The sequence below is a fragment of the Oenanthe melanoleuca genome, chromosome 8 (assembly GCF_029582105.1).
Source record: "Oenanthe melanoleuca isolate GR-GAL-2019-014 chromosome 8, OMel1.0, whole genome shotgun sequence".
In the NCBI taxonomy this organism is placed as follows: domain Eukaryota; kingdom Metazoa; phylum Chordata; class Aves; order Passeriformes; family Muscicapidae; genus Oenanthe; species Oenanthe melanoleuca.
Window position 1 is genome coordinate 2,203,583 of NC_079342.1, and position 13,892 is coordinate 2,217,474.

The 13,892-nt window shown below is 45.9% G+C and overlaps 1 protein-coding gene across 5 annotated transcripts in view; it reads left to right on the forward strand.

Annotated features, from left to right (window-relative positions):
* The window catches only part of DOCK7 (dedicator of cytokinesis 7), a 90,430-nt gene extending 78,673 nt beyond the window's left edge, over positions 1-11,757 (forward strand). For 2 of the 5 annotated variants that reach the window (XM_056498072.1, XM_056498075.1), the window contains 8 exons: positions 80-94; positions 5,125-5,250; positions 6,090-6,179; positions 6,969-7,205; positions 7,806-7,949; positions 8,729-8,835; positions 9,761-9,928; positions 11,215-11,757. In XM_056498072.1, the coding sequence (XP_056354047.1) occupies positions 80-94; positions 5,125-5,250; positions 6,090-6,179; positions 6,969-7,205; positions 7,806-7,949; positions 8,729-8,835; positions 9,761-9,928; positions 11,215-11,257 (930 nt within the window). In that variant the 3' untranslated portion in view covers positions 11,258-11,757. Of the gene's footprint in view, positions 1-79; positions 95-5,115; positions 5,251-6,089; positions 6,180-6,968; positions 7,206-7,805; positions 7,950-8,728; positions 8,836-9,760; positions 9,929-11,214 lie in introns of all 5 variants that reach the window. The other 3 variants (XM_056498073.1, XM_056498077.1, XM_056498074.1) reach the window with 2 other exon arrangements.
* Positions 11,758-13,892: the final 2,135 nt, after the last annotated feature.

Genomic DNA, 13,892 nt, shown 5'->3' on the forward strand with positions numbered 1-13,892 from the left:
TTGCTGGTCATGTTTTGGCCTTTGAAACTCTTTTTTTTTTGGTGTCTGTGACATGCCCTTTTTACTTTTTATCACACAGAGTACTGGCTGGGAGGTAGGTAATTCCATCTTAGTTAGCAAAGAACACTAATTGAGTTTCCAGATGACTCACGCCAACGCTTGCCCACATGTGCTAGTTGTGGGTATTTCTGTTGCTGTCTGCTGTTTAAAACAATTCATTAACCAAAGAAATCCCAATAAACTGTGGTTGTAGTAGGAATTCTTCATAAGCAGCTGTAGGTAGTGCATGGATGCTGACGTGTTCCACTAATGAGGTTCTTTGGTGAATGAGCCACTGTATCATCACTAGTTTGTTTTTATAATTTGTTTATATTTCTTTCCATCAGCATTGACACAGAAAATCATCCCTCCATACCATATTTTCACCCCACCCACAGGGGTCGATTTAAGCACCAATGCTCAGAGGTACCAAACACAAACCTGGTTTGCTGCAGGTGCACCTTTGATCTCAGAGGAGAAACTGCTTCCATCTGTTCTCAATCAATTTGTGTAGGGCAGTAGAAGGGCTCAGTTGTGTTAACTGGGGCCAGTTCTGCTGCCTGTTTTTTTGAGGAGGCTGTCTGCTCACAGTTCTGCAACACACTCCACAAGAACCACGCTTTTGGGTTAAGAATGGACAAAGCAATTGATTAATCTGGGTTAAGAATGGACAAAGCAATTGATTAATCTGCAGGGCCACTTTGACTCCAGCCCTAGTCCAGTTGGCACAGTGGGTGCATGAGCATGGAGAAGTCTCAGAAAGCACTAAAAAGCTCTGTTAATGTGATATTATTTGTTTAGGCTTCATCTTTCCAGTTTATTTTTGCTTTTCTATGCATCAGGCAGCTCATTTTGGGCCACCTCCCTCCAGGTTTCCACCACACATTTACTGATCTGAGGCTGAGACAAACAAAACCTTTGGTGTTTTGGGACATAATTTGGGCTGGTGATGTCTGAATGGCAGTTTCAATTCCAGCCTAGCAAAAAAAGGAAATTGAGCAGTTTGAAATAAACCCTGACACATCAGGGCTGGCCCTGGAAGTCATCCCCTTGTCCCCATGGAAGGTCCAGGCAGACAGAGCCAGCAGAGAGCCTGTGCTAGGTGTGCAAATGATGTCAATGTGTTCAAGCCAACAAGGCCTGTGAGCATCTGTTTTATGATTCTGCCCCTAAATCGACCCCTGGAGAGACTCCTGCCATTGGTTATGATTCTAACACCACTTGCTCATGTTTTACTGCATGGTAAAAGACACCGTGGGTTCAGCTCTCGTCTGTCATCGTGCTCCTTCATTGCCACACTTTTTCTGACCTTTGTGCTTTGTAGCTTTCAGGTTTGTTGCATGTTTTGCCCTTTTTTTCCCCTCCCTTATTTTAAATATTTTAATGGATGCTCCCCCCCCCCTTTTTTTTTTTAATTTTAAGATTTATTTGCTGCCAATTTGCTGCTTGTTTGTTTTATGGAATTTCCCTAATTAAATACTTTCTGTTTTCTCCTCTATTGCCCTGGTTGCTGACCCTCCTCCCCACTCTTACTATTGTCTGTTGTGGTAAGTTCCTACTTGTGGAATTTTTTTTCCCTTTCTCTGCCCCTTTTCCCCACACCTCCCCTTTTTGATTTTTTTTTGTTTGACACTGTGGAACTCCCCAGTTTCATTTTAGCAAAGAGCTATGCCAACAGCAGCACCCCCCTCATGGCACAAGGAATGTGGTGTTGCCAACTACAAGCATTGCAGTGTCCTGAGTCTAGCACCAGAGCATTCCTGAGCTCTCCTTAAACACACCAACTGATGGCCTTAGTGTGCTCATTCATGGAATAAATGTTGAATTCATTCTATTTGGTTTGCTTTCTAGTTAGGAAAGTTAAGAAAAAAAATCTTTACATGATGTGCCACGAGAATTTAAAAACTCTTTTTAAGCAGGGAGAGGTTGCCAGTGGATAACAGGGCTCCAGGAGCTGATTCTTTCCCAAAAAAGTCAATATTGGAAGAGTTGTAGTAGTTGGCAACACTGCAAAGGACCTTGGGTTAAAATTGAGCAGCAAAATAACAGTGCTGAGTTTGGTAAAGGTGGGTTGGATTCTGCATTTTGAAGGAGTTGCTTTTGTTCCTGCACCCTTCAGGCAGCTGCTGCTGTCTTGGTGAAGGAAGCAGATGATCCCTCTTGCATCTGATTTATCTTTTTCTCCCCCCCAAATCTTGTTGGCAAAGCTTTTTGTGTGCGTGCAAGAGATAACCCCAAAACTTTATTCCCAGCAATTTGGAAAGGTTTTACCATGCATAATAACAAATCATGAACCTTCATAAGTCATGGTGGCTGTTACCTGCTCTGCCAGTTGTGTGATGGCTATTCAGTGTTCACCTTCATTCTCTTCTCCTCCCAAAGTCCTATTATTTTTTGATAAAATAATAGGAGATACAATGCTTTTAATAATTCCTCCCTCATACCTGCATTTTTAGCTCTTGCCAGAAACAAGACCACAGAGCATTAAGTTATTTGTTCAGTTTTCCCTGCTGTGGCTGGGAAGTGGTTTGGTGTTGGCTGAGTTTCAGGGATCCCAGTGCAGAGCCATCCCCTGTCCCTAATGCCAGGCATGGAGCTGATCCCAGGGAAGTGGCAGCTCCTGAATATTCCTGGGAGGCCTGGAGTGGTCTGGAAGTGTTTTCCCCAAAGGGATTTGCTCCCATTCCCTCCTCCCAGGCACAGATCCCCAGTATGAGTCACATCAGGGGCTGACAGTGCTCTCCACTGCTGGCTCTGGGATTCAACATCTGGATTTACCAGGGAAAGCCAGAGCAGCATGGGGATGAGCTGGGAGCTGCCCTCACACAGGGACAGGGAATCTTACCAGGCTTCTCTGGAGCTCTGCCACTCCTGGGGCTCCCCAGTGCCCCAGAACCCTTATTTGATACATTTAGTGAATGGCAGCAGAACTCCTCAGTGATTTATGCTGATCAACAGGCAGCATTCTCTTCCTCCCTTATTATTTTATAATAACAAGGATCTGCCTGGGCAGGTGTCATGGCAAAAACTCACTTGTAGGGATCTGGTTCTGCAAATACTTCACACCCTGGAAACCCCTGGCTAAGAAGGAAGGAAAAAGCTCATTAATTAATTAGAAATCAGTGTATCCTCAGCCACCCTGTGCCAGGGTTGGGGCAAGATCCCCCAGACTTTCCTGGGTTGAAAAGAACCTTAAAGAGCATCAGGTTCCATCCCCACCTTCCACCAGGCACTGCCTTGGGAAGGATTTTGAGAAAGGAGCCCTGGAGTCAGAGCCTTCTGTCTGTGACTGAGATGGAAGCTGGAAATGCTGGGTGATTTTAGTGTGGGTAATGTGATCCAAAACTGTGGCTTTGAAAAGGTAGTGATGAGGAGAAAAGGGTCTAGTAGCTCAATCCTGCATGGATCCAGAGGGATGGGCACTGGACAAAGACAGGGAGTCAGGGAAATGGCAACATCCAGTTAAACAGCAACAGCTCTGCAGCTGGAGTTCCCACCTGGGAGTGCTGCTGGAGTCCTGTGGTGTGCTGAAAGCTCTGGCAGTGGGCTGGAGCAGGGCCCCTCTCTGCAGGAGGATTCCCAGAGGCTCTAGAGCAGGGTGCAGGGGGCCTGGGCACAGCCTGGTGTTGCTTTTTTGGGATAAGGACTGCTGCTCACCCCAGGTGGCTTCAGGAGGACAGAGCTCAGCTCTGAAGTGGAAATTTTTGGCCCTCAGGCACCTCCAGGGGGATGCTCCAGAGTTTCCTCCAGCCAGGAGAAGGCAGTGCCCATTCCAGTGGTTTTTGCCTGGAGTTTGCCTGAAGGATTTTTTTAAATTTTAGTTTGGCTTATTTATCCTCTTTGCCTTCCTTAGATCGTGTTCACCAGCACCACAAGAGATCAGTTTTGCCGTAGTAAAACACTAAATTAAAACCTAGCAGCCAGGACACCTGTAAGGGCTGTTTGAAGCAAAAATCTAACCCAGCTCAGGGACACTGAGTGTCCTAAACTGCATCCCACTTTGTCACGAGAGTAAAGGTGAACATTTTGGAGTTTCTTGCTGAAAGGCATCCCTGGTTTGTGCATGCAGTTCTTTAACAAAAGCAAGGTGTGTTTTAATTTTTAAAGCATTTTTCTTCTCTCTCTCTCTCTTTCTCTTAATCAGATTTTCTCCGTTGCCTTTCCAGCAAAAAATCTTTCTTGTTTCTCTACTTTTGTTGCGTTTCGGGGCCAAATTCACCACTGGCTCCCCTGGAAGCAGGTACATGGCACAGGATTGCATCTGCTTTCACCAGGAGTGACTTTGGCCCTCTCTCCTAGACAGTTCCTAGAGATTGTAACACCTCCCAGCTGCAATGCTGGTTCAAAAGCACTTGTGTGTGTGTGAGTGAAGTGGACATGGACTTGGGCCCAACCCTGCAATTCCTGGAGGGTGGATTTGGGGGGATTGATGCTGGGTGATTCCAGGGGTGTCTGACCCCTGCAGGCTTTGGAGAGCCTCAAATAATGATCCCAGCAAAGGGATTTGTCTTTGGCTGCCTCTCAGAGACACCTGATGCTTCTTCAACTGAAAGAGAATGGATTTAGAGGGGATATTGGAAGGAATTCTTCCCTGTAAGGCTGGAGAGTCTCAACCTCCCAGAAAACCTCTGGCTGCCCCTGGATCCCTGGAATTGTCCAAGGCCAGGTTGGATGGGGCTTGGAGCCACCTGGGACAGTGGGAAGTGTCCCTGCCATGGCAGGGGTGGCACTGGATGGGCTTTAAGGTCCTTCCAACCCAACCCATTCCAGAATTCCATGGTGTCACCTCCAGGCTCCTCCTGGGTCGGGAGAAGTCATTGCAGGGTTGGGCTGATGGTCGTAACTGATCCATAGAATTCCATGTTAGTTTATAATTCCATTGTGGTGTTTGCTGCTAAATGCATCCATGCTGAGTTCCAGGTGTGTTTATTTTTTCTTTCCTTTCTTTCTTTCTAATTTTTTCCCTTGTTTTTAAATTTCTTTTCATTTTTCATAAATTCAGGAGCCTGCCTGCAGCTGTGCTTGGGGGTGTTCATGTCTCCACTCTGAAATAACCTCTTGTCTCTCCATCCCTAGGATGGAAAGAGGATGTTTGGCACCTACTTCCGAGTTGGTTTTTATGGAACTAAGTTTGGAGACCTGGATGAGCAAGAGTTTGTTTACAAGGAACCTGCAATAACCAAGCTGGCTGAAATCTCCCATCGGCTGGAGGTGAGAGGGTTGAATTGGAAGTTTAAGTGGTTTCCATCAGTTGTTTCACAGGAACACCCCCCCTTGGAAAAGCAGTTTGGGAGTCCCCTGCCCTCCTGTTGGTGCCACCTCTGGGGGAGGAGAGGAATTCCCTGATCTCCCTGAGAATTTGTGGTGTTCCCATTATCTTTTTCCTCCAGTAGGGTCTTTCCAAGGCATAGACTGTGTCTTTGTTAGCCTCTTCTCTATCTTCTGGTTTCTCCAAAGTGTCCTCCTGGTCCATAAATTCTGCATTCCAATGTCCAGCCTCAACAGTCCATACCTCTCTCTGCCAGGCTTTGTTCATTGAAGCACAGCAGAGTTGGTTTATCAAAACTTAAAGCTTCATTAATTTTCCCAGGCTGTGCTCCCACAAAAGTAGGTTATGACAACGTTGCTAAATGCTGGCTGAGGGTAATTTAAGAATAACACAGTATTTCTAATTAATATAGATAGGTTATGATTAAAACAGTTAATTTAAATGTTAATTAAAACCATTGACTAAAATTTAAACATTCTATATTTCCAACACCGGTTGATCCCAAACTGACCCATTTTAGTTGCACACAGTCACTTACAAACAAATAAAACCCAAATGCCTTTTTAAGAACCAGTTAGTGTTGGAAAGCTCTCCTGCTTTCCAGGGCTTGTTTTTTCCCATTGCCCCTGGAATGTGACTGTTGGAATTCTTCTGGGTTCAGCAAATCACATTCTGCCAAAGGCATGTGGAGCTTCACTTTTCCTGAATGTGCCTTTTCCCCCCAGCCCCCATCAGGGCTGCATTTGATGTTTGCTTTCAGTTCCTTTCTCCTTGGTTGTAGGGGTTTTATGGAGAGCGCTTTGGGGAAGATGTGCTGGAGGTGATCAAGGACTCAAACCCTGTGGACAAATGTAAACTTGACCCCAACAAGGTAAGGGCACAAGTGCAGGTCTACAAGTAGAGCATTCCTGAATGGGTGAAAATGCAGTGGGACACAATCTCCCTTGAATTTCACCACGTGGGCAACAAAATCCATGTCCTGAGCATCTTGTGGCTGCCTGGGAGGAGAGTATGGGATAATAATTTCAGCAAGGGATGCAGAATTGGCCATTCACTTCCCTGCCCTGGTAGTGGTGGGTGGGAAGGGAGGAGGTGAAAGGACAGGGGCTGTGCTGGCCTTGCTTTGCCTGGTGCAGGGAAGGAGGGGCTGTGCCATTCTGTGGCTTTTGTGCAGCTGCAGCATTTTGTCACCTTTGTGCCATGACCTTTAAGTGCAGAAAGAGCAGGAGCAGGGCTGGGAAACAGGGCTGTGGGTCAGGGCAGGGCATGGCACAGGGAAGGGTTTAGATTGGATACTGGGAAGAAATTCATTGTGAGGTGGTGAAGCCCTGGCATAGGGTGCCCAGAGAAGCTGTGGCTGCCCCTGGATGTGTCCAAGGCCAGGCTGGAGCAGCCTGGTTTAGGGGAAGGTGTGGTAGGGGTGGGCTGGATGGACTCTAAGGTCCCACCACCCAAAGCATTCCACGATTCCATGAAGTGAAAGGCATGAGAAGGGAAGGACAGAGAGCTCTGAGCTTTACCAGGTGGCAGCACCTCGGTCCCTCCGGTGTGAGGGATTTTTGAAGGCAAACTCCAGCCCTGGTTGGTGCAGTGGTGGCATTGGGAGAACACAGGTGCAGCTGGCACAGTGCACTGAGCTCATCCCCTGCTGCCCCTGCAGGCCTACATCCAGATCACCTACGTGGAGCCCTACTTCGACACGTACGAGATGAAGGACAGGATCACCTACTTCGACAAGAACTACAACCTGCGGCGCTTCATGTACTGCACGCCCTTCACGCTGGACGGCCGCGCCCACGGCGACCTGCACGAGCAGTTCAAGCGCAAGACCATCCTCACCACCTCCCACGCCTTCCCCTACATCAAAACCAGGATCAACGTCATCCACAAGGAGGAGGTGAGGTCAGCTCACAGCTGGGAAGTGGTGCCTGGCAAGGCAGGAGGCTCCTGCAGCTCCAGTTCCAGCTCATCTCAGGAGCTTAGCAGTTCTAGGGAATCTCCCTGTTCCCATTCAACCCAAACTGATTTAGGGATGGATCTGCCCCACCGCCTCTGGGACATGCAGGGGTCCTTGGGGATTGGTGGTGGAGCAGCCTGGTCTAGGGAAGGTGCCCTGTCTATGGTAGGGGTGGAATGGGATGAGCTTTAAGGTCCCTTCTCACCCAACCATTCCATGATTCTGTGGTAATGCAGGTTTGTTAGTTTTCCAAGGGTGGGCAGGATCAGATGTGGTCACTGGGATGCTGTGAGCAGTGCTCAGGGACTGGCAGTGCTGCAGGCCTGCAGGGACCCAAAGGGACACGAGTGCCACTCAGGCAGCTCTGGAGTGCCCAGAAACACATCTAAAAATCAAACCTTTTCTTGATGTCACTGAACCAAGACAGTGCATTTCTGGAGTCCTGTCAGTCCTGTTGGTGTGACCTGGCTGTTCCTGAAGGCCAGTGCCTGCTTGCCAAACTCAGCCATAACAAAAATCCTGTTCTGGCTTCTTGCTTAGATCATTTTGACCCCCATTGAAGTTGCCATTGAGGACATGCAGAAGAAAACACAGGAACTGGCTTTTGCCACCCACCAAGACCCTGCAGACCCCAAGATGCTGCAGATGGTGCTGCAGGGATCAGTAGGTACCACAGTGAATCAGGTGAGGATCGCTGTCCCAGCTGGAAGTGCACAGCCTTGGGCCTTGTTTCTCAGTTCCCTTTTCGTTTTTTCCCTGTTCAGTCTGTGGGATGTGTTTAAGGTCACTGGTAGGTCTAGGCCAGCTGTTCCCAGTGATTTTCTGTTTGAGTAACAGTCTTGAAAATGTGCAGAGAGGCTGGGAAGAAGCATCCCTTCCTCAATTACTGCTGCTTCCTGGTACTTGCAGTTGTTTCTGCCTGCTCCTCTTCCCTAAAAGTTTCCCGTTGTTAGCCAGGCTCTGCAGGATTGTGTCCTGCTGTGGATTTTTACCAAAATGCAAAGCAGTGGAGAAAAACAGAGGAAAAACTGAAGGAGCCTTAGTAAAGCACAGTGCACAAGCTGGAAAAAAATCTGCTGGAGTTCTGAGTGCTGGGTTGAGTTTGCAGTGCTGGCAAACACTCCCTGGCTTCCATCTGCATTGTTTAAACTTTGCCTCAGTTGTGAGTTGAGCAAACTTTGTCAGGAGTCCTTATAAAGGAAAACAAATGGAGAATCTGTGCAGTTTCTCACACTGTTTTCCAAAAGCAGAGTTTTAAATAAAACAAAGCAAGGCCTTAAGGAGACTCAGTTGTCAGTGAGCTTGGTGATTTACACCAGATTTCCCAGCTGCAGCTCTTCAGGATACTTTGTGTAAGGAAATGTTGTGTTCTGGGGGTGTTTTCTATGTGGCTGAACTTTCTCCAGTGTCTGGATATGACAGGCAGTTCCCAGAAACTCACTGTGCCCCTTCTTCTCCTAAAGGGACCATTAGAAGTTGCACAAGTTTTCTTGTCTGAAATCCCCAACGACCCAAAGCTCTTCAGACACCACAACAAACTTCGCCTCTGTTTCAAGGACTTCACAAAAAGGTATGGAAATGTCCCCAGGGCACCTGCCAGGGGCTGTGGCTGCTGCCACCCCAGGCAGGGACATGTGCAGTGACCCAGGGCAGTCCTGGTGTCCCCCCACCTGCCCAGGTTCCACCTGCAGCTCATTCCTCACCTGCCCAGCCCTCCCCTGTTGGTGCTGCTGCTCTGTGCCTTGCTGTTTATCAGGAGGGAATTGATCCCAGCTTAGTTGAGAAGTGTCCCAGAAATCAAAACAGGCCAGAACTCAGAGCCTGGCAGGATCAGGAGGAACTGCTGGACTGGCCAGGAGATGAAATTTCCTTCTGAGGTGAATTTCTCCAGAGTGGAGGGATGCTTGCACAATTCCTTGGAGAAATGTGCTGGCTGCTCTACTTTCCTTGAGTCATGCAATCTGCAGGCTCAGTCCAGCATCTTTTACAGCACCAAGAAATTAAAAAAAACCTACCAAAATAATTGAAATTAAAATGCTTTGAGCAAATGGATCCAGTGGAAGGATAGTTTTCCCTTGTGAAATAAATGGTTTTACTGATAAAGTTTTTCTACCCTTTATTTAAATTACATCTCTGCAGGCAGAGGAGTTCCTAATGAACATCCGAGGCTGTTATTTATTAATTTCTCCTGATTCTATCCATCTTTAAATCCACTGGTTCTGTGGAAATGAGCTTTTCATTTCTCTTCAGAGAGGATAAATGTCACTGGAGAAAAAATGACAATAAAAAAAGAGTTGTCACTCTGGAAATTGGAGATGTGACACCCTCTCCTTGCTCGCTGGACACCAGATGGTTCAGCTGAGCCCTGATTACCAAAAAACAAGACAAAGGATATTCCCTGTGATCCCAGAGGGACAGAATGGGTGTTTTTGTACTACTGGATTAACAAACCTGTACTAGGGTGTCTTTCTGCTCTGACAGGGTTTGTTTTGCAGGTGTGAGGATGCCCTGAGGAAGAACAAGAGCCTGATCGGGCCGGACCAGAAGGAATATCAGCGGGAGCTGGAGCGCAACTACCACCGGCTCAAGGAGGCTCTGCAGCCCCTGATCAACAGGAAGATCCCACAGCTCTACAAGGCAGTGCTGCCTGTCACGTGCCACAGGTGCATATTTGGGGTTCCTCTTGGGGCACAGGGTGTGGAGCTGAGGGGTCTGAGCTTCCCTGCGCCATCCGTTTGTTTGCAGTCCTGGCTCTCCCGGCCGCGCCCGCCCCTTTTCCCTTCTGTCCCTCCTGAGAGCACATTCCCTTCCCAGCAGCTGTGGTAGTGGTGTTTGCAGCATTCCTTTTGTTCCTCAGCTAGGACACTTGGTTTCTGTATTTGTTTCCATCCTGCATCCCATTCTTTTTAGATGCAACACCACCCTCAGCGTGGCAGGACTTCATTCCCAATGAAACTGGGATCAGCTGCTCCAGGGAGGAAAAGTTGTTGGTGTCTTCTGTGCTGGAAGAGCAGGAAGCTGGAGATTGGGTTTTGTGTGAGCCAGGACATAAAAATCCCAGTGGGAATCACAGGATCACAGAAGGGTTTGGGTTGGAAAGATCTTAAACATCATCCAGTCCCAGCCCTTCTGCCAGAGCAGGCTGGTCCAACCTGGAAAAATTCCAGAGATGGGGTTTCCAAAACCTCCATGTGCAGGTCATGGATGAGCAGGGAGATTTTGGGTACAGCCACTTTGCAGCCAGGCTGTGGCTCCCAGAAAGGGACAGGAGTGGTTCCCAGCAGGAACTCTCCAGGGAATCTGTGACTGCTGTGGAGTTCCCTGGATGTTCCTGGAGCTGAGCTCAGAGGGTTTCTGGCTGTGAGTGCCCTTCCCTCCCTGCCCAGCTTTGGGATGCTCTGCTATCTCCAGCTCTGTGTCCCGGCTGTTTCCTGGCAAATTTCCCTGGCTGGCATGGTGGGAATACCAGAGTTTCCCTCCCCACCCAGCCAGGAGCCCTACAAATGCTTTTGGTGTGGTAATTATTATCTGATCTTCCTGTGCAGGGAGCCTGATACAGGTATGACATTAAATACCCTGAAAACCATGGAATATCCTGAGTTGGAAGGATCCCACAAGGATCATCGAGTCCAACTCCAGTAATTCCTGGCAAATTCCATTTTAGGGATGTGTTTGAAAGATTTAAATAAGATTTCAGTTGTGCAGGTGGTTTGTGCTGCTTCTGTGTGTATACAGGGATTAAACTTTCTGTCAGTGTTCTGGCTGATCCCAGATACAAACCCAAACCAAATTCCTTGGAAAAGCAACGAGTTTTAATTCCAGTGGACTTAATTTTTGTTGTAACCAGCTCTAGGAAATACTGGAAATCAATTCAGAGTCATTCATCTGGTGAGGCTTCTTATTTCACCACGGAAAATCTGAGTTCATCATTGTATTTTCTCTCCCTCAGAGACTCCTTCAGCAGGATGAGCCTTCGCAAAATGGAAATCTAAACGAGTTAAAAACCAAAATAAAAAAAAAAAAAAGCACTTAAAAATTAAGGTTTTGAAAAGAAAAAGAGCCTTGTTATCAGCGCTGGGAATCAAAGAAGTTTTATTGTGAAATAAAACTTGGACTTCATCCTGGACATCCCACACAACCTCTTCCTCCATCAAAGTGTTCAGTGGCCAAAAAATCATTCTGAATTGTCAAATGTAGACTTCTCAATGTTTGAAAAGAAAAAACAAAACCATCATGGCAGTGGTATCCAGAGTATTGGTGATGAGCTGTAAACTGACCTGTTTTTTAAGGCATTTTTATGACTCAAAGGTACACTAAACGCATTTACCTTTATTTATAGCATTACCTAATGTTAAATTTATTTTACTTTTAGTTCCTATATTTAATTTATATTAGGACCATACGCAAATGCATTTTGGAAGTTTTTAATGTAGTGATGATGCTGATGGTTATTTTGATGGTACTATTAAATATGTGAATGTTTACACTTTAATTCCCTGTGCATTGGACTTCAGGGCTCAGCATCCTTGGGGAAAAGGTTCAGAGCAAGGTAAGTCATGGTAACATTAATTAACCAAGTGCTGATTGTTTATTATCCCTGTTCTTTTGCTGCAAACAAAAAATAATTCCACCTGTAGCCAGCAGCAGATGGAGGCACAGCTTGGTACCTCTTCACCTCCTTCAGCCCATCAGGTGAAGTTTCAGCTTCACTTGTGTGTTCATGGACATCTTCACCATCTCCTCACCCTTTGGAATTAGCAGTGTCCATGGAACTAAACTGATTTTGTGTCATTTTTATAATTTAAAGCCTAATTTGACAGGGCAAAAGAACCTAAAATGGTATCACAGTTTAAAAGGGTACAAAGCATTCTTTGCATTGCTGTTTATGTGAAGAAAGATGTGTTTTACAGCCAGGTATTTTGGGGTCTAATACAGCACTTCGAGAAAACATCAGATTTGGAGCTGAGTCCACAACTCCTACTTCTTGTCCTTAATATTTTCCCTCTCTGTGGTGAACAAAGTCCCCTGGAAGAGGTGGTGTGTGATTAAACACATTTATTCTCTCTCCATAAATACCTAAATATGCATAAAAATAACCAGATATACACACACAAAGCCTGAATTTGATAAACATTCTCTTTATATATATAGGGAAAAATGGGGTTATACATGAAGTACCCCCCTTCTGCAGCAGCACTGAAGGTTTAGGGTGGGGAGGGCAATTTTTTAAAATTTCTGATACTTATTTTAGGTTATTGGAGACTTCTCCCATGCTCTGTTATCCCAACAGCTCCACAGTGGAAGTGTTTTGTGTGCCAGGCTCTGAAAGGTTCCCTGGAAAAGAATAATCCTGAATCAGTTCTGTGTCATGGGGTAGAACACAGAACACCTGCATGGATTTTCCTGCAGAAAGAAAACTCCAACCTTTTTATGGATATTCCATGGGGTGTGTGTTGACAAGGCCTTGGAGGTGCTACAAGAGTCAGGGAATCTCAGAATGGAAAATATTAAGGAAGGAGGGAATGGCTTTGGAAGAGATTTACAGGAAGAGGCAATAAAAATATTTACAGTGCAGACAAATCCCAGGAGCCATGGAAGGATGAAACTTTAATTTACAGCAGTCTGCTCCAGGACAGGAGTTACAAGCAACAAGTTCAGGGGGTTGGCAAGTGGTGCTTGAGTGAATATCCCAAAAATCCACCCCCAGTCCTCTCCCTGTGCCAGAGGAGGCTTTTTCATTCAGCATCTTCAGCTGTTTCCAGCTGCCATAAAGAGTCTCCTCCCAAGCTGTACTGGGATGATGGAAGGCAGCTGGATCTTCCTTACATCCTATTTTGGTGTAAATAATGGTATTTTGTTTCCTTGGAACATTCCTGATGCTGCAGTTGAATGAAAAAGATAAAGTCTTGCACCAGGTGTGGAAAAATAAACTTTCATTTGCCGGCTGAAATTTAGCAAAGCCTAAAAAAAATTGCATTCTGTAATAGGATTGGGCTGCCCTTGCAAGGTAAGATTACTGACATTTTTGTAATGTAGCTTTTTCTTGATTTAGACTCTGAAATTGTTATTATGATGCAATGCTTTGGAAAAGGGAAAGTGTATTTTGTCATTGCAAATTTTTTTATGCTGCAAAATCAAGGCCTGCACACCAATCAGAGGTCAAACTTAACATGGAAAATACACTAAAAGAGATTTTTCCTGACTTACCTCTGTGTTTATACAAAATTATTATAAAAGACAGTAAAACTTAAGTATTGCAGAATTAACTAGGGAGAGGTTTTTAGGGGTTTTTCTGCAAATAAATTAATTTATAGTGGAAAAAGATTAAATATATCCAGGGCATACTGAGAGCCTGTAGTAACACTTGATGTCATTGCATCCATCCTGGGAGAGACTGAACAATCCCCTTTTTTGAGTCATATTTGTTAAGATTTTCATTACCAGTTTGAAGGAGTCACCTTCCATTCTCTGACAGAGAATTTGGGATTTTCATCTCTAGTATTTAGTGCAAATGTTTTTGGTTTTGCAGTTTCCCCCCTTAACCTCCCAATTGTAGTCAGTACCTTCAAATTAGGAGATGCTGTCCAAGAACCAGCTGAGAACCACAGAATATATTCTAAAAGCAAT